This window comes from Equus caballus, chromosome 2 (assembly GCF_041296265.1).
Source record: "Equus caballus isolate H_3958 breed thoroughbred chromosome 2, TB-T2T, whole genome shotgun sequence".
Lineage (NCBI taxonomy): Eukaryota > Metazoa > Chordata > Mammalia > Perissodactyla > Equidae > Equus > Equus caballus.
The window spans coordinates 81,407,516-81,427,746 of record NC_091685.1 but is presented as its reverse complement, the minus strand read 5'-3'; the positions used below and the strand labels follow the sequence as shown (position 1 = coordinate 81,427,746).

Genomic DNA, 20,231 nt, shown 5'->3' with positions numbered 1-20,231 from the left:
TAACATGCTGCTTAACCTCAGGAAGCTGACTGCCTAATGGAGGAGGCAGACTTGTATTCAGATGACTTCAAAACATCCTGATTACTCCTTTGATAGGAGTGTGCAGAAGGATGCAGGGAGGAGACAGTGTAGTGCAGAGGTTAAGAGTGTGGGCACCAGAGCCAGACTGCCTGGATCAAATCCAGGCTCCGTGGGCAAGTGACTTAACCTCTCTGTGCCTTGGTTTCTTTATCTGTAAAATGGGGTGGTAATAGTTCGTGGTTGCTGCGGGAATTAAATTAGTTATATGTAAAGCACCTTTGTTATCCATGCTGCTGATGAAAACGTTAAGATTGGCAGGGCACTGAGAGACAAAGTGAGGGGATCAAGGGAATTTTCAAGGAACACATACTTGAGGAAATGTTAAAATGGCATTTTCTAGAAAAAGAAATGTAGACTGGGGGAAAATGATCTCATCTTAGAAAACAGCATGTTATAATAAGAGTAATGAAAGCTGTCACTATGAACCAAGCACTGTTTTTAGTGTTTTTTACACGTGTTAATTAATTAGATTTTCATTGCGAACCTGTTACTATTGGCCTCGCTTTGCAGATAATAAAGATGTCTTGCCCTTGTGCCCCCGGTCATGAGATGTGTGTAAGAAAGACAATACATGTCTCACAGCTAGGGAAATAATAGGTGCATGTTAAATGAATTAACTAAAGAATTTATAGATGTTAGAAAAGGACTTAATACAACTGATCAGTACTGAGGTCAGGAAAAACTCAGAGCATTCCTAACGCACTCCGTCATACAGTTCTTCCCGGGGAGGACAGAGCATTATTGTTCTTGTTTTGGAACAATAGTCTTAAAAAAAGGTAGTATCATTCAGTGGCAAAGGGAAAGGAGCTGGATATTAAGGAAACATGGCGTTTCATGCTGTTGGGTCACCCATTTAAAAACAATGCTAATTAAGCAGTGTGCATTTAATTAGATAAATGTATTTATAATTAGACATGCTTCTCATTTGAAATTTAGCTAATTGAGAGCCGTTAATTCCCTGTGTTCAGCCTAACAGGGTGAAGTCCCTTCCTGTGGGCTCACAGTCCTTTTTCACAGGAGATCATGTGTTATTTCGAGTCTCTAATCCTGCCCTCCTCCCATCCAGCAGCAGTCTGGCTGTTGACAAGAGTGGTGTGAGGAGGGATGAGGCCCTGGTGCAGAGTCACGTGATAGCTTTGTAAAGCCAAGTGTAAATGATGGCTGAGTTTCCATTTTACAGAACATTGAGGGCCTTCAATAATGTGACTGGGGAGATTCTTATTTCCAATTATTAATATTATTTTCATTAAATATTTACCAAGTCACAGTAAACAGGAAAGTGTACATTGCTGCGAATATACACTGATGCAGAGTAATTTTAATCCAGGTTCCTAAGTAATAGAAAAGATTCCATCTTGAATTATTTCAAAGGCATATCTGAGAGCTTGCCAGGGCAGGTACCACTGCCGTGGCCACTTTGGCCTGGCTTCTCAGCATTCCCAGGGAAAGGAGGAGAGAAGCTAGAAGCAAGAAACCCTTTCACACTCTCACTGGCTTGCTGTTCAGGAGCTTAGCCATCCCTGCCTCTGCCTAACATGCATTCTATACAGTATACAGGAGTTCTCCAAAGTATGGATAACGACTCGTTAGTGGGGAGTGGCAGCAATTTAGTGGGTCAGAAGAGCATTTAAAGGGTACAATAGAGTAGAAAATATCAGAGCGAGACATATATGTTTTGTACAATGTTTGTTTCAGAGGGTGTGTGAGGTTGCAGTGTAAAATGTATGTCTTTCTTGGAATGAGTATATGAAGTTTGAAAGCCACTCTCTCACCACTGGTTGAAGGAGCTCCATGTGGGTCTCTCTTTGACCCTAGTGACCTAAAGGATTTGTGGAAATGAAAAGCAGATTTTCTCAAAAAAGGTTTGAGATCATTGGTTTAGATAATGTAAGCAGAAAAGTCTGAAGTTTCTTCTTTATTTTTTTCTCTATAAGTTTAAATTATATTTCTCAGAATGCAGTGGAATTAGACTACAAATAAATAAAATGATGAAAGGTGAAAATCTCCCCCTGCTCAGAAGTTGAACAGCCACATTTAAATAACCCACAAGCCAAACAATGCTTCACAGGAGAAATTAGAAAATAGTTTGAACTAAATGATAACAAAGGTACAGTAAATTACAATGTGTAGGATTCTGGACGCACTGCTCAAAGGGGAGTTCATAGCATGTCATTTTATTAGAATGTATAATACTCAGTTTCTCTCCTTGTCTCCTTTTTCATTTTCTCTGTTTCTCCCACCATTTCCATGTCCCCCCACCTCTCTCAGCCTTCCTCCTTTTGCCATCCCCTCTTTACATGGCTCCTCAGTCCTCTCAGCTTCTCACCTCAGTCTCTCCCCACTTTTTTTTTTTTTAAGATTGGCAGCTGAGCTAACAACTGTTGCCAATCTTTTTTTTTTTCCTTTCTGCTTTTTCCCCCAAAATTCCCCCAGTACATAGTTGTATATTTTAGTTGTAGGTCCCTCTGGTTGTAGTATGTGGGATACCACCTCACTGTGGCCTGATGAGTGGTGCATGTCCGCACCCAGGATCCGAACCAGAGAAACCCTGGGCCACCGTAGCGGAGCGTGCAAATTTAACCACTCAGCCACAGGGCCGGCCCCTCTCCCCACTTTTCTATTCTCCGCCCTCTCTTTCTATTTTCTGTTTCTGTCTTTTCATTGTTTCCCTTGATATTTTTTCTTTTCCTTTGTGTGTTTTACCCTCTCTGCTTTTCTCATCTCTTCTTCACCCTCTTTTTGCTTCTCTCCGATTCTCTACCATTATACTCCTCATCTCTTTTTCTCTCTCCGTTCCTCTTCCCTCTGATCTTCCCCTCCCCCTTCCACAGTCCCCTTGCTCTGTCCTCTGCTGCCTTGTCTCTCTGGGTCCCTCTGTTTGTCTCCTCTTCCTTATGGTCTCTCCTCTCACCTTGCCCTGCACCCCTTCCTGCTGCCCCATGCCCTCTCTCTCTGTTTCACCTGCACACAATCTTTTTACTCCTTCCTTTTTTTCCTTCTGTCTTTCTCCCATTGTCTCTCTTTTTCTTAAACTTGTTTGTATTTTAAATTGTGGTAAAAAAGCACAGCACATAACATTTATGCTCTTACCCATTTCTAAGTGTACACTTCAGTACTGTTAGTCACATTGTTGTGCAACCTCTTCTTCATTTTGTAAAATTATGCTCATGAAAACAAAGGAATCTACTCTAAAATCAGTGGCTTTGTCAGTCCAGGACTCAAAAAATTGCCTTCAAGATCCAGTAACTCTTTAGTATTACAGGTCTATTATTTTATGAAGTTTGGCCTTAAAAGAAATAGCACTGTTTCCACCCACATTGCTTTCCCTTCTTTATATGGTTTAAATTATTATAAATTTTACTTTTAATAACCTTCCTTTGTTTTACTTTTTTCCCACTTATGCCTTAGTTGTTAAAACATGCAATACCAAAAATTAAATGCATTGCTAAAAAATAATATTGTCATTCTGAGTGGCCTTTCTTCTGTGGTTTTTTTGTACCAGAGTTGGGATATGTCATACTTATCTTCTTTCTTAACATTGGGACTGATTTAACACAAGTGTCCCATGAAGTCCTGAAGTGACTGTGATCTCCTGCAGCAGTGGGCGCTGGAATCACAGGGAAGGGGCCGGAATGGGCTCTTGGTCAGGAAGCTTTTCTCAAGCAGAAGTACTTGTCCTACCATCAGACCACAGTTCTGAGTTATTCTTTTGAATTCTTGGATGATTTCTCAGTCAGTTGCAACAGCCTCAGAGATAAAGCTCTCTTAGCAAGTAACCTAGTCTTTTTATAAGAGGATTGTTTAGTATCGTCTCTGTCCTACCCTTTAAACTTTCTTAGGACCAGTAGCCTTTCACCAGGGAATACTCTCCAGACGAGGGACTTCCTGGTGGTTCCCATAACTTTCTCCAGTCTTAATCTATCCATTTAATTAGTTTTATCTAGTATATGCCCTTATAAATGCCTTCCCTTCTCTGTCTGGATGCATTCCTCAGATGCGTTCTAACTTCCTGAGTTCTTATTTATAATTATTACCATGTATCTCCTCTCCTTTATTTAGTATCTTTTCAAGTTTTGATTTATTCCAACATTCTGATTATTCCCGTGGTGGTTTCTAACTCAGGGTTGGTTAAACAGAGATATACATGAGATAAATCCATGTAAAAACACTTAGCATTGTGCCTGCAGAGTCAGTAAAAGTTGGCTTTTTGTTGTAGTTGTCAATATTATTATCAAAGTGTCAAATGTACAACCTATTAAATGCAGTAATTTTAATAGTTAGGCACTTGACAAATACTTTTGATGAAAAGCTCATACTGCTGGGTTCATTGACACGTTTGCCCTTCTTCCACCTTTAAGCTAAATGTTCATGGTTCATTAGCCGGTTTTTAATCAGCTTTTCAGGATGTAATTTATGGGACATATTTTTTTCCAGTAGAATTATTTTCATGTGAAGTAATAGAAAGAAAATGTTCAGATTTATTATTCATGACTAAGGGGTTTTCTTCTCCTTGATCAAATTGATTCTACTTGGTGCATGTGTGTATATTGGGCGAATTCTGAGCAGGCCATTTCATTAAGTGTTTTGAATTGATTCCCTGTACTTCTGTTCAGACATCCTGAATTTGGATTTCACTCCAACGCCTATTGTCCTGGGATTCTTCTAAGAAAATCTCATCATTCTAGTTTCCAAGATACAGTATTTGACTTGGTCACGTATTCAGGGCTCTGGCCTTAGCCTTCCTTGGGGAGCTGGGAGCTGGCCAGCCCAGTAAGCTTCGTGGAAAGACCTAACAAGCACAGCAGGGTGCTGTGTACACCAGCACTGTACCCATGCACTAAGAGCAGTGGGCCACATCCTGTGCCTGGCCTTCCAGGCACACTTTCCATTGTAGAGGCAAAACCAACACACAGTCATTACTAGGAATTACCTCTTTGCCTCAGTCAGGTGTGTGAGGAAGCCATTCCAGTTTGGGGATAGGTCATTGTTTTTCTCTTGTAAAGGCTGACATGTCCATGACATGCTCACCTGAGACGACTTTGTCTTTGTGTCCCCTTTGCTCTACAGGTGATCTTTATGGAGCTATCGGCTCTCCAGTGAGGCTGACTCGCACTGTGGTGGTGGGGAAGCAGAAGGATTTGGTCCAGCGCATACTTTATGTCCTGACCTACTTTCTCCGTTGCTCTGAGCTGCAAGAGAACCAGCTGACCTGGAGTGGGAATCATGGTGAAGGTGACCAAGTGGTAAACGGGAGCAACATCACGACAGCGCTGGAGAGGGGTGAGGTGGAGGAGTCTGAGTACGTGGTAGTTACGGTGAGAAGTGAACCTGCTCTCCTTCCCCCCATCCTGCCACCCACGACGATGGCCGAGGGCAGGAGCCCCGGGACGGAGGGGTTGGCTGGGGTCCCAGAGGGCGTAGACATTAGAGAGCTGTGTCCCAAACCTGACAAAGAAGGAAACAAGAGTTCTGAGGTCGGCAGCATGGGATACCAAGAGACAGCACTGGACAGCTCTTGGAAACCTCAGGATGCTTCTGTTGGGGATGAAGAAAGTGAAAAAGAGGCACCACGAGATGGCTCTTCAAGATTCTCCAGCTGTGAAGGTTTGGGGGCAGGACTGCAGATTGGCCAACAGACTGTCATTGAGGAGTTGAAAGGGGAGATGCCTAAGAAACTACCAGACCGGTCAGCAGCCTGGCCTTGCCCTGACAGACATTCCCGGGAGAAGCCTCCCTTAGAAAAGGTCACCTTCCAAATTGGAAGCTCCGTGTCTCCAGAGTCTGACTTTGAAAGCCGCACAAAAAAAATGGAGGAACGGCTAAAGGGCTGTAGACAATATCCAGAGTCAGCCAGTTGTCCCTCTGCTGAGCCCAGCGGGGCTGCTCACGTGGCTCAGGACCAGCAGGTTTCTCGGTGCTCCTTCATGCCTGGCTTCCAAAAGAATGTCTGCTGTCCTCAGAATCAATCTTCTGAAGGGGGCGAAAGTGCATGTGACTGGGGTTTTGCTGAGGACAGAGGCATCAGAACCAAGGTCACAGCAGATGCTGCTGGGCTGCTTGACCGATCTGTCCACTTGTTAGCTCCTAATGACAGTGCGGCAGGAGCTGGACAGAGAACGCTGGAGAAAACGAGAGGTTTGTATCTGAAGGTTGCGGAAGGATCTCTGGTAGAGCCTGTTCCGAGCAGGTGTGTCCAGCAGGACTCGGACTTCTCGGTTGAGGCAGATGTCCCCTGTGGGGATGCCGACAGGAAGGCTGACTTCAGGATTGAAGGAGACATTCCCAGAAACGAAAGCTCAGATAGCGCTCTCGGAGACAGCGACGACGAAGCATGTGCTTCAGCCACGCTGGATCTGGGTCACAGCAGTGACCGGCCTGAAGGGTCCTTGGAAGTGGAGCTGCCTCTGCCAAGGTAACACTAGCAGTCTGGGAAGCAGAGGGAACTGGGTTCAAATACTGATCTCCTGACCCGACACCCATGATCACATTAGCTGCTGCTGGCTGTTTTACACATATGGGTTTTTTTCTCATAGTATTAGAAGTGTTATCAAACTGATAAAAACGGTTTCCAGCCTGCCCGTTCTCCATGGATGATCATTGGCTTAGTGCATCTGAGCGAGGATGCAAGTGGTTGCTTTTGTAACCATTGTGACAATTTGGGGAAGCTAAGGGATGTGGTGGAGGTGGTGGTGGGGAGCAGGGAGTTTAATTTTCTGTCATCTGTAGGGAAGTTAAATGAAGCAGATGTGCTGCTTCGGAGGTGGTGGATTACCTCCCCGTGCGGCTTCTCTCCTGCCGCTCGGAGCAGTGTGAAGTGGTCGGGAAACAACACCTCTTCCTTAACACTCCATCAGGTCGATTATTTGGCGTGTGATGACTGAAAGCAGTAATTAGAGATTTCTTCTGTTCTTCTGCACTCTTGTGGGCACCACCCTGTGCAGATGTGTCGAGTTCCTAAAGCCACCCTTTTGGCAAGATCTCCCCATCAGTAGACTCTCCTTCTTCACTCTCTTGACACAGACTGCCTGGTGGATATTCGATATGAGGTACAAGAACAAACTCATAACCAGGCATCAAAATACTGGCGTTTTTTTCCGTTAAAGAAAAAATGCCTTTTTCTCTTCCAACCCCCTTCCTTTTCCCACACCAATGATCCACTTACTGAAGGATTGCTGAAATGGACACCCTGAATCTATTTTTCTTACTTGTTTTTGTTCCACTTGTAACACAAGAAGGAAGTACGTTTTTAATTGTGTATTCTAATGGGTCGATATTGTTTTAGATCTCAGAGCATCAGCAACCCAAATGTAAGAAACTTTGGCCGCTCACTTCTGGCGGGTTATTGCCCCACGTACATGCCTGATCTGGTGCTTCATGGGACCAGCAGTGATGAGAAGCTGAGGCAGTGCCTGCTGGCGGATCTGGTCCACACCGTCCATGTAAGTGATCCCAGCTTGGAGCCTCTGGCTGCTGGCAGTGTGTCAGCCAGCAACAGGTGTTTATACTGAAGCAAGTGTAATTAAGGGATTGTTCAGAGAGATGCAGCCAGGGTTACTGGAACCAACGAGGGCTGGTGAAGGACTGGCTATGAGCAGCAGCCGGAAGCTATGAGCACACCTGGGCCTAAAGGAGTAAAGAAAGGGAGCAGTGCCACCGCAGCTGTGGAGAGCTGGAGCTGGAAGAGGGCCTGCCTGGCTGCAGGAGCACTGAGCAGGGTAGGGGATAACCCCTGACATCTCTCTCCTCCAGCCTCTGAGCTCTTCTGTCACCTCCCATTGGCTAAGCCCCTCTGAAAGCCAGAGAGCAGGGTCATACTGATGCAGACCCAGTCCTCTAGTCCACAGAGGTCAGCCTCCTGAGGCCCGCACAAGACAGAGAAGGGCAAAGAGTGGATCTGGGGGTGAGTGAGGGCAGAGAGGCCAGGCAAATAGAATAAAGAGCACAGATGGTGACAATTATATGCTGTCACGGGGAGGACTGAAGAGATGTCACATATGGTTTGCTTTTTATCTGATCCTTACAAGTTCCTGAAAGTAATTTATTTTAACTGATTTGTCGTTAAGTTCACTGTGATGGCTGCATGAAGATGGCTGCATAAAGATTAACAAGTCTTACTGGAAAATTGCCTTGTGGCTGCCGTTAAGTGCTTTTCTGCTATCCACAGCATGACAGGAACTGAGCAGTTAAGGAAACTGTGTCAATCTGATGGGCCTGTTTTTAATTGAGCTGCTATTGGGCAGATGTGCAAAAATAGATGTTTTGCATTGGAAACATATTGTATCTTGTGCAATAGAGAAAGTCCTCATTGCATTAAGAAAATTAGAATTTGGCTTGTTACCTACCTTGTCACCCAACAAGTATTTTTTGGGAGGTGGAACAGAAGGTACTGCATGTTATCTTTGGCCTTGAGCATCTCCTCTGTGAAGACTAAGCATACGTCAGACACAGGCTAAACAGTCTGAAGATATTTGTGTGAAACGGGAAGAAAAGCTCAGTAGTGAAGCAGTTGTCCTCATAACCCCCCAGAAAGGGGAGGGAGAAGAGATGAGGAGGGGGCGATCTGAAGCTGGGAAGGCCAACCCAGTGTACGCATTTGTACCCAAACATTCCTAACCCTGCCCTGCTTTGTGGTCAGACACCACCCCTCACCGGGATATTCCTGGAATGAAGCTATGAAGTTGCTTTTGTCTCTGTAAGGAATGTCATAATATTTTATTTTCACAGTTGTGATGAACAGTGTGTACTTGCTTATCATTTCAGAGGTCCGTACATCAGTGACCTTAGAATAAGAACAATGCCCTCCTTGTATGGTACTATCTTTCTAGGTTGTCTTAAACCATGTGTGAAACCTCAGTGATTTTAGAGACTCGCGTTTGGTTAGTCGCCATCTGTAGCATTATGGCAGGGAATTAGAGACCCTCCTTTCCTTTTCTGTCAGCGCCTTATGTTTATATCCACATATGCAAAACCGGTGGGGTTTTTCTTTCTGCTCTGCTGTCGGTTTGATTTGTAAGAATGTTGGTGTTGCTTGTTGGACCCTTCTTCCAGGAAGCCCCACGTTCTGCTTCTGACAAAGGTGTCAAGAGATAGCATGTGAACTAACTGGGTTCTCTTCAGTTCCTTTGATCTTACCAACTGGGGGCTGTTGCCCAAATACCCTAGACTTGTTCACTAACCACTATAGAAATGCAATCTGTTGATTGATATCTCTCCTTGAATTTATCTGCAAAACCGTTCATGACATTTTTTATGTTTTCCATAGGCTGACAAGTTGTGTTTTTTATGTGTATTAGGTTTTCATGTTGACCATCTAGCTCTATCATTCTTATATTTGAAAAAACAAAGCTATGTTTCCTCTATTTGTACTCTTAAAGACTTTTCCTGTATCATTTTCCCTGCCTTTCAGAAGTAGTGTTTTCACACTGTAGCTTTTCTCGTTTCTTTAGATTATGCTGTCACCCTGAGAGAGCGAATGTTATTAAGCATAATAACCTATATTGTGTCAAATTGTGGGTACATCCAAAGTGCAGCCATGCATGGGTGTTAATAGGAATTGTGAAGGGTTCATAAAAATATCTTCAGAAGTTTAATGCTTTCAGAATGTATCCAATTAGCATTAGTGGATTTCTAATTTCGCTTGGCACATGCATCATAATGAATTTTGCTTTTGAAGTAGTGTTCCATTTAAACTGCCTCTCAGACTGGGACTCTGGTCTGTGGTAGTTTTTAAATAAAAACAGCCGTACTTTCAACTGCCATTTACAAATATTTGTTGAAAAATAAATTAGAAAGGTTTTTTTGAGCATTGTATGGAATTTACTGCTCCATAAAGCCTAGTAATTATTTAAATTCTTAAGTATGTTGCCAAAGAGAGAAGCAAGGATCCAAGAATAAGTACCTGACCAGAGTAAGAGCTGAAATAATAGCTTGTTGAGGAACAGAAGGTTGGGATCAATTGCTTGATCATAACTTGCTTTCAAAAGCCTGTTTTTGGATGTTAATAATTCTTAGTGTGCATGCTAGACTTCATCAGGCTTTGATATTTATAATTGTTTTTGGAGAAGAATTTTTAATAACAGTTTAAAAGCAGTTGATTTAAGTTATTGATCTATTTTCTAGACATATGCATGATGGCATTGTAAAATCTGTGATAGGTAAATGTGCACTTTTATAACCTTCGTGGACTAGTCTGCGGAGTTTTTTCCTCACTGAGAGATTGCATTCTAGAGCTTCCAATACTAAGAGTTTCTTTTTGTACATTTCCTTATTCTAGTCTCTTAGGAAAGAAAGATATATTAACTTCATTGCATTTATTTTCATTTTTATTACTGGCTTTCCCATATTAAGATTTTGATAGTCTTTAAATATTTAAACACATGTTCTTGTTTAATCCATATAGTACCTCTTTTCTGTCATTTGAACTGTTTTTCTGCCTCCTAACATATAGATTATACAGCTGCCTTAAATTAGGCTAAAGTAATATTTAGTTTCATTTTTTTTCCTGCCACATCTAAATGTGCTTTCTGTCCTCTGTTTTCCTTTTGACTTTAAATGGTAAAGTGGGAGAGAATGAGAGAGCCAGCTTCCTTCTCTACTTGCGACCCTCAAGTAGCTTTTTCTCTCTTCTTTTTTCCTCCCGTATGCTTGTCTGCCTGTGAATACTCCTGTCCAGGGCAGTGTTAGGGGTATTAAATTATGGGGCAGTGGAGGGTGGTGGAGGAGCACTGACTTGACACTGAAGGCTTGGGTTCAAGTCTTAGAATTTCCACTCATTCGCTGGTAGTCAAGTACATCAATTGGCATCACTAAGCCTCAGAAAAATGTATGTAGAAGAACAGATGAAATATAACCCAGTGGTTAAGAGTTTGGTTTCTAAAGACAGACAGACCTGAATTTGAATCATGGCTCACCCTTTAGTGACTTTGTGACCTTGGGCAAGTTTCTTTAATTTTCTAAGCATCAGTTTCATCTTCTATAAAATGAACAATACATATAGGTCTGGCTTGAAGACTGAGATAATACATATCAAATGTTTAACACAGTGCTTTGGCACATTACTAAATGCCCAATAAATGTTAGCTAATAAAATAATACATGTGAAAGTGCTTTGTAAAAAGTTTCCCACAAAATTCCTGTTGGAGATGATGGGTCAGAAGCCATCCACACATTCGTTCTGTGCTAAAAGCGTCCACTTTCCCTTTGCCTCTGATATCACAAGGAGCAGGCCATGCTGCTCTAACTCTTCAGGATAGGGTCATCAAGACCAAAATTAACATCACATTTTGATGTTTTTTTAAAAACTGTGTTCCAGGGCCTCAGACATTTTACAGAATAATCTATAAAACTAACAGTTGGCTGTAGCAGCCTCTTTCATTTAATTTTAAGAGTAGCAACAGATTGACTCCAGAAATATCATGCGGAAATCAGTAGCACAGATAAGGAGCTTTGCTAAAAGCTTGGCTGCGATATACGCTCATGAATACCTAATTAAGCCGTGCAGTGTAATCAACCAGGAAGACTACAAAAGAACAGCAAGTCACAGCAAATGATAAATCATTACTTAAGTAACACAGACAGCATTAAGTGCCTCAAGTCAACAACAACCTTAAGATCAATAGTATTGTGAGGTAAATATCTATGTAGGGCAGATCTGCTATTTTAGAACACCTCTTGGTGCTTTCACTTCCCTCTGTTGGATAATGAGCATGACAATTCTTTGAGCCTATAGCACTGTCTTACTCTTTAGTGAAATATTTGTTGGGGGGGTGTATATACATACATGTATACACACATGTTTTTATGGGCACACATGTATAAGCATGTACACTGAGTAAACTCCCCCTTAACTGTCCCAACGAGTATCCCTCTGTCCGATTTTCCCCTTCCAGTCATCTTGCACAGTGCCACAAAAGAGCTCTTTCTGAAACATGAATATGATCATCTACTCTTCTGCTCTAATATTTTCCCATTTTTTCCAAAGTAAAATATAAACTCCTTGGCTGGAATTGTCCCTTTTATGTCCTTTAAATGCACACACACACAGCCCACGTCTCCTTTTCTGCCCTGGTCACACTGTTTGCCATTCTTTAATGGGCCGCCTTTCTCTCACCCTTTTACCTGTGTGCAGTTGCGTCCTTCGCCTGAGGCTCTTTCGTTCATCTTTGAAGACCCAGTTCAAATGTTGCTTCTTGTTTGCAAACATCCCAGCACCCTCAGGTAGAACTCAACTGTTCTCACCTCTAGGCTCCTTAGCACGTCGCACCGGACCTTTTTTCTGTTTCCAACGTCTTTCTCCCACTAGGGCTGCAGGCGCCTGGAAGCAGAGAAGAGGACTTGGCTCCTTTCATGTCTCCGCACCTCGCTGGGTGCCTGTCAGAGAAAGTGCACAGGGATGTTAGTCAACTGTTCCCCGTAGAACTGGGTTTAGGATGTGTGTTTGTTACTGTGGGTAAAACTGATGATTAGCATGTCTCTTTCTTCTGAAGTAAAGAGAAATGGCAGATAATCTTTAAAAAATAAAGAGAAAGACTAATGTGTTTAGACATAATGTCTGTGGTTCTTTGTGTTCATTTTTTTTTTTTTTTTTTTACCTAAAGGAGAACAAAAAGCTTATTATGGGTCTGTCAGGCTTCATTTTTCTTGTATTTTTTTAATATTAGACACATGGCTAATTTTTATATTTGCCCCAATTTTTTCGCTGTGTGCAAAATATTTGGATGTCTGTGCCGTTCTCTGCAAAAAAGCTACCCACCTTCTTACATTTTATTTTGGAGTCATGCACATCCTCACATAACTTTATTCTCTTGATCTTTTTTGATCTCGAGCACCTTTCCTTGACTTTAAACCGTTTCTTTCCTCAGCAAGCGACTGGCCAGACAGTTACGCCTTTCCCAAGGTTGCACACTGTATCTGCAGGGCCATAGGCTAAACTTGGGTGTCTGTCCAGTGAGTCCGGTGATCACAGCCTCAGGCACAGACACACAGAAGATGTTTCCTTTGTACCCCCCAGACCACCTCACTGCACCCCTCCCTCGTTCCCTCTGCCCCCAGGTCCCTGTGTCTTCATGATGTCTTCAGGCTTCCCAGAGTCTCCACCGTGGTGTACATACCAGGATCCCTCAGCAATGTCCTGTAGTCCAAACTGATTGATTTTCCTCTTCTTCTCCACCTTATTACAACTCTTAAGTCTTTAGTGACATTGAACCTGTTTCCAAGAGAAAAGAAATTTTCTTTTTTTTAGGAAGATTAGCCCTGAGCTAACATCTGCTGCCAATCCTTCTCTTTTTGCTGAGGAAGACTGGCCCTGAGCTAACATCCATGCCCATCTTTCTGTACTTTATAGGTGGGACGCCTGCCACAGCATGGCTTGCCAAGCAGTGCCGTGTCCGCACCTGGGATCCGAACTGGCAAACCCCAGGGCCGCTGAAGCGGAACGTGCAAACTTAACCGCTACGCCACCAGGCTGGCCCCGAGAAAAAAATTTTGATAAACAAATGCTTACAGAGTTATGCTAAGATCATATCATTATTATCCATTCTGGTATTTTCACATGTTAACAGTCTGCTTGATGAACTGGAAATCTCTGCTGATAGTATTTCAGGTGGTCTGGATGACTTGTTTGGCCAAAAATGGGGCAGGGAGGTTGGAGATGGCTTTTGGGGAGGAAGAGGCGAGTCATGCCTTGGAGATTTATGTATCTATTAGAAAGTACTGACCCAGCACCTTTTATGTGCTAGGCATAGCCAGGATATGAGGTGGGAGGGTTCCAGCAACGTGTTGTACGGATGCACATGGCATGCCTCCCCTCTAAAACTATAGACATAATGGATAAAATATTACCATCCCAACCCAAGCCCCATTGTTATTATACCTGTGCCTGAAGAAAATGGAAATCCTTTTGTGTTAGAAACAAATAGAAATCAAAGCCAGAACAGTAAGTTTGGGCTAATGCAGCCAGGCCCCCTGGGATCTCAGTCTGGATACAAGTCCTAGGAATTAGGTGCTGAATTTCCAAGATCTCAGGAAGAGATATGTGGTCTTATATGAACATAAAGCTTGGGACCTGGAATTGAGCCCTTTCCCTAAAGCCTGGAGCTTCAAAGAGCTATCCTTCCATGAACAGGCAACTAGAAAATTCCAGCCATAAACAGGGAAGCAGCAAAAAACAAGTTGGGAGCTTGAGTGGAGGAAAATAAAGTCACCCATGAGAAATCAAAATCCCAGGCTCATGCTGTGTGTGGTGTGGGGGCCAGATTTATCCTACCCTTACGACTTGGGAATCCTCACACAACAGGTAGACATGAAAACCAGAGGCATCGAAACCTCTGGGAATCCGGCAGAAAGACGCACGCTGGACACTTTCACAACTGCAAGCTCTTAAGACACATACAGCTTCTTTTCCTCTTCTCCACCTTAATACAGCTCTTAAGCCCTTAGTGACTGACACTGAGCCTGTTTCCAAGAGACACATATAGCACATAAAACAAAACAACTCCGACAAGATGGGCTCATGTTCAGAAATTATAAGCCATGTATGAGGAAACTGTGATGAGGGAGAGTAAGGAAATATAAGCAGGAGACGTGGCACTGAAGTGTTAACCCGAAACAGTGATTAAGGAACTGTGTTTAAAATGGTGAGAGAAAGAAGGAACTAGAACTGTAAAAGAAAGATGGAACGAAGTGACAAATGCTTGCTTAGATTTGTGAAAGAACCGAAAAGAACCTGTAAAATTGAAAAATACAGTCATTGAAATTAAAGCTCAAGGGTAGGTGAAGAGCAGAGCAGATGAAGTACAGCTCGAGAGAATCAGAATTTGTGGAATGGAGGCTAGGTAGCTCTGAGGCAAAAATACATGAAAAAATATGGAAAAGCAAGTAAGAGACAAGGTTAGAATGAGAAGATTTATAGCATATTCAGAAGGAGAGAATATGGGGGGAAACAATATTTGAAGAAAAAATGGCTGCGGATTTTCAGATTAAATAAGCACACCGACACCCATGCGGGATGGATAGAAACAAATCCACACTTAGCTACAGGACATCAAAGACAAAGTCTCATAAGCACCTGTCCTCAAGCAGTTTGAAATTTAACAGGAAATACAAAGAAATAAGCGATAACAGTGCGGTAGAGTCTACTGCAGCGGGTGTGGAAGGACTTCCTGGAGGAAGCAACATCTGGCCTGGGAGTCAGTAGGGAGTGAAGATTCAAGGGACTGAAGATTCTTCTGGTTGATTGGGTTGATGAACACCTTAACCTACAGGCAAGCTGGCTTTGCCACCACAGGAGGTTCTCTCTGTCCCTTCTCTTGGTAAAACTGCTGTCAGGAAAGTCTGGATGCTGAGCATTTAGTAAAAAACAGTATTCTGGATGATTTTATAGACTGAAGAAAGTGTTTAACAATGGTGAGTGATATACAGGTTTCTTTTCTCTGGATAGATGTGAGACTGAAGGGGGTTTTTTGTTTATTTTTTTTTTTAGAAACTGATCATCAGTCCACACATATCTGCAGTCCTTTCACGTGGCTCTCAGCCATCGAGAAGTGGGGTGGGTTGGCCAAGGACTATCTTAATGTTGCTTAAATCTTCAATTCCAAGGCAGTGGAGGATGTGGTTATGTAGGTGGGCCACCACCCCTAAGGAGGCGGAAGAATAAAAAAAGGGAATCTGAGGACGTTTAACCAAGAGCAAGTGCTGAGAAGGTGAACTTCACTGCATTAATCATCCCGTTTTCTTTGTCTGACTAATTAAGGCCTTACTTGAAGTTCTGTAAAGGCTAATATTATTAAGTCATGGTGCTGTACATAACAGTAAGAATCTTTTTGAAAGGTATTTTGTCACATAGCATCCTCTTATTCAAGTTCAGTTTAATAAAGTTAAAACATTTACCAGAAGTATAGAATGATTAACAGATTTACATTCAAGTGATGCCCAAGAATCTTACGTTTTATCATCCAGAATATTTCAGAGAAAAATAAAAGATACAGGGAGATTCTTCCAGTTACCTGAATCATAAATCACCTCCCTTTGTATTTGAAACAGGGTGTCCAGTGGCTTGCCCCTAGTAGTTAAATCTGCACTATTGTAGCTAGTTGTGCAGATTTTAGAGCTGGTTATGAATACAGAAGTCTGTCTGTGCTCCTGCTGTCTATAATCCACATGCAGGCTGGACATCTTTGAGGATTAATAAGTATGGGTCAGTTTAGAGTATGTGTTGGGCATTGCCAACAGCATAAAGATGGGGAAGTTTCTTAGCAAAGTCATAATAGAGGCAACTGTGTTTTCCCTTATTGACGTTACATTGAGACGGTCATTCACACTTCTTGCAATCTCATCTTCAGAGGGATTTCCACACTCACAAAGTTCTAGGGTTTCAAAGTAGAGGGCGTAGCAAACTCATTGAGGTAAACGTTGGAAAAACTTGAATGAGTTCCTAATTCTGTTTCTAACATGCCAAGATGCTTAATAAACTCTTAAATTTTGTCCTCAGTGTTCCTATCTGTAGAGCAGGACTGTGTTCCTGGCCACCCCATAAGAAAAATGGCATGATGAACTGATAAGTAGTTATAGGAAGCATATATATGAGATCGGTGTTTTCCTACTTTTAAAAATAGGTAATCACATGAAATGTTAATCATTTAAATGTGGTGCATGGAAAAGAAATATATTAACAATTGTGTGATGACTTAATAGGAACTGGGTTGAATCCCAAAATAAATCTGAATAGAGAATTTTTCAACAGAGCCAGCATGTATTAGATATTTAGCATATGCCTAGCATTCTATTATTCTCATTTCAGAGGCTACAGAAGAAAAATAAAATGTATTTTCTCTCCTTGAGTTACTTATGAGATCACTCAGTAGACAAATGGATGTGAAGTCAAGAATAGGTTAAGACAATGATGAAACGCCAAAATGTAGATAGTAAATGCTCTCAGAAGTCAAAGGAAGAATAGTAACGTAGGGAGTCTTGTTGTGAGGGTAAGGAGACAGGTAGGACATAAGCTGGGTCCTTGAAGGATTGGAAAATTTACAAGGTAGCAGGAAAGACATTCTGGGCACAGCCTAAGGTAAGAGGCAGGAGTCGTCGCTGCCTGGAGAAGGGGGCTCTTCTCCTGTATAGGCGAAGGTGGGCCCAGACTGTGAAGACCTTATGGAAAAAGAAAACTTTGAACTTCAGTGTTTGGGTGATATGTGCTCGAGGGTTTTGAGTTGGTAAGGGAAATGACAATGTGGTATTTCAGGAAGTTTGAGGATTCAGTAGACATGATTAACACAGAGAGGGAGTGGTGTAAGAAAGTGAACTGAACGTACCTAATAAATGTCAGACACTGTGCTGCATGTTTCATACACATTTTTCTCACAGAAGACTTCTGTGAGTTAAACCTCACAGAAACTCTGTGAATTAAGTGCTATCACGTTTTTCAGATGTAGAAACTCAGGCCCAGATTGATGAGTTGCTAAGGTCCCACAGCTAGTAAGTGACAGAGGTAGTATTCAAGCCCAGTGCCGTCTGACTTCAGAGCCTTTGCTGTCATCTCATCATTGCCCTTTGTTGAAATAGCAGAACCACAGCTCTTCTGATTACCCAAACCATGCTGACGTATCTTGTTCCTGGAAGTTTGAGTTAAGCAGAAGTCATGTGTGTGTGAAGCAAGGCAGCATATTTTGTGTAGTCAGAGATCTGATCGAGAACCTTGAAACTGGAGTGACCTAGGTATCCAACACTCCCAGGAGACAGACTCACAGATCCTTGGTGGCTATGGATTAACTAGACTTTCTCTGTTTTTGTTTTTTTTTTTTAAGATTGGCACCTGGGCTAACAACTGTTGCCAGTCTTTTTTTTTTTTTTTCTGTTTTATCTCCCCAACACCCCCCCCCCACCCCCCGCCCCTTACATAGTTGTATATCTTAGCTGCAGGTCCTTCTGGTTGTGGGATGTGGGATGCTGCCTCAACATGGCCTGACGAGCGGTGCCATGTCCGCGCCCAGGATCCGAACCCTGGGCCGCCGCAGCGGAGGGTGTGAACTTAACTACTCGGCTACGGAGCCGGCCCCTAGAATTACTCTGTTGATTCAACAAGATATAATAGCCAAAGAATATTCAAGAAGTCTTTAAACGTCTGTAATACAAAGCATTTCATTTGTTAATTTATCTTGAGAAATCTTCACAAGAAAATCGTTTGGATGAATGAGATATTGACAAGGTAGAGCTAAATAAATGTTTGTAACTAGCATGGAGTAGAGAAGGCAAAAATGATAATGGCATATTGCCCCCGCTTCCTTCCTCTGATGGAGGTTGCCATCCACCCTAACAGTCGCCTACAGCCTTTACTGATTTCCAGTGTCCTTTCATCCTCCAGTCTCTGTCACAAGTTTCTGAGGTGCCCGATTAAGTTTCTGAGGGAGGCATGGATACTGCTGGCAGTGTCTGGAAGAGGTGGCAGGAAGGCTGTTGGGACTGTTGAGGCCAGTAGCTCTGCGGTGCCCCCTGAGTTGGAATGGGTGCTCCTGGGTGCCGGCATCCTAGAGGCCTGTGATAGGTTAGCACTTTTGGAAGTCTCAGATTATGGAGAAAGTAGAACACATGGCAGACTCATTCTGATAGAAGAATTGGACAAACTCTGTGGGCAAGAAACTTGCTTTGAAATGGATTCTCTTTAGCTTGAGAGAGAAAAGGACAATTGATGTTTTACAGTGTCTACAAGGTTTGTAAACTTTTCAACCAAACAAGCATTTTAAGTGGAAGTGACTGTTTTTAGTATTAATATTTCCTTCAGATTTTCATTGAAGACTCAAACATCAAAGGACATGTTTAATCTGAGACAATGATGTTGGGAGAAGTTTTTAAAGGGTAAATATATAGTGTGACGTTTTTGTGCTGTTTTTCTAATGATATTTAGTCAAAATAACAAAGCCCCTTTTTTTTAAAAAAAGAGTTTTATCATTAGGAAGAGAAATCTTACCAAGGAATCCTACTTCCTAAACTACTAGTTATCCATATTGTCTCCCTTTTCTTGAGATCTATAGGAGGCCAAAGTCAGACTCCTTTCGTTCGTGTGTCAATGTCAGGTTGCAGCCAAGCCTCACCTGCCTATTTCTTTTTTTTTCTTGAGGAAGATTCGTCCTGAGCTAACATCTATTGCCAATCTTCTTTTTGTTTGAGGAAGATTCGCCCTGAGCTAACATCTGTGCCCATCTTCCTCTGTTTTGTATGTGGGTCATCACCAGAGCATGGCTGATGAGTGGTATAGGTTCACACCCGGGATCCAAACCCAGGCCACCAAAGTGGAGCGCTCCAGACTTTAACCACTGTGTCACAGGGCCGGCCCCCTATTTCTTTTTTCTCTAGTCCCCATGGCCAAACTGCAAGCCCTAAGAATAGCAGATGGATGGATCAGACTTTTAAATGGTGTTTGAATCATTCAATTCAGCCTTATTTTTTTAGCATTTCTTAAGTACTTAATTTCTCAAAACTGCTGCTCCATGTGTGTTATTGCTGATGATAAGTGTGTGTGTGTTTGTGTGTACCCTGGTGTGCGTGTGAACTTGAGAAAATTTGAACTTAAAAAATCTGCTTGAAGGGCTGGCCTCGTGGCTTAGTGGTTAAGTTGGGTGTGCGCCGCTTTGACAGCCTGGGTTCACGGGTTCGGATCCCGGGCATGGACCTATACCACTTGTCAGCCATGCGGTGGTGGCATCTCACATACAAAATAGAGGAAGACCGGCACAGATGTTAGCTCAAGGCACATTTTCCTCAGCAAAAAATAATAATAATAAATAAATATATATATACTTGACAGATTTCACTATTTAATTACTTCTACAATTAAGATATGGCTAATAAGAGAAAGTTAGTATTAAAAAAAAGCATACCTTTAGTTCAGTGTTTCCTCTGTTTATTGTGGTTCTATATATGTCTTGAAAATAGAGCCTTTCCTTAGAGGAATTTTAAATTGAATACCAGGACACAGAGTGTGTGTGGGTGTGTGTTTCTGTGATAAATCCGAACATGGTCTTCTCAATCTTAAAATTCTTCAAATTCTAAAAGCTTAGAAATTGACTGATAAACCAAATCATATTATATTTAAACTGCCCTCTCTTTAGTGGGGTTGTGTTTCCACTTGAAAGATATATATTAGAATTCTCCAGAAT

The 20,231-nt window shown here is 42.3% G+C and overlaps 1 protein-coding gene across 6 annotated transcripts in view; it reads left to right on the top strand.

Moving 5' to 3' along the window:
- Positions 1-20,231, top strand: part of FNIP2 (folliculin interacting protein 2) — a 129,312-nt gene that overhangs the window by 96,147 nt on the left and 12,934 nt on the right. For all 6 annotated transcript variants that reach the window (XM_023636378.2, XM_023636379.2, XM_005607793.4 and 3 more), the window contains 2 exons: positions 5,149-6,493; positions 7,364-7,520. In XM_023636378.2, coding sequence (XP_023492146.1) covers positions 5,149-6,493; positions 7,364-7,520 — 1,502 coding nt within the window. The remainder of the gene's footprint in view (positions 1-5,148; positions 6,494-7,363; positions 7,521-20,231) is intronic.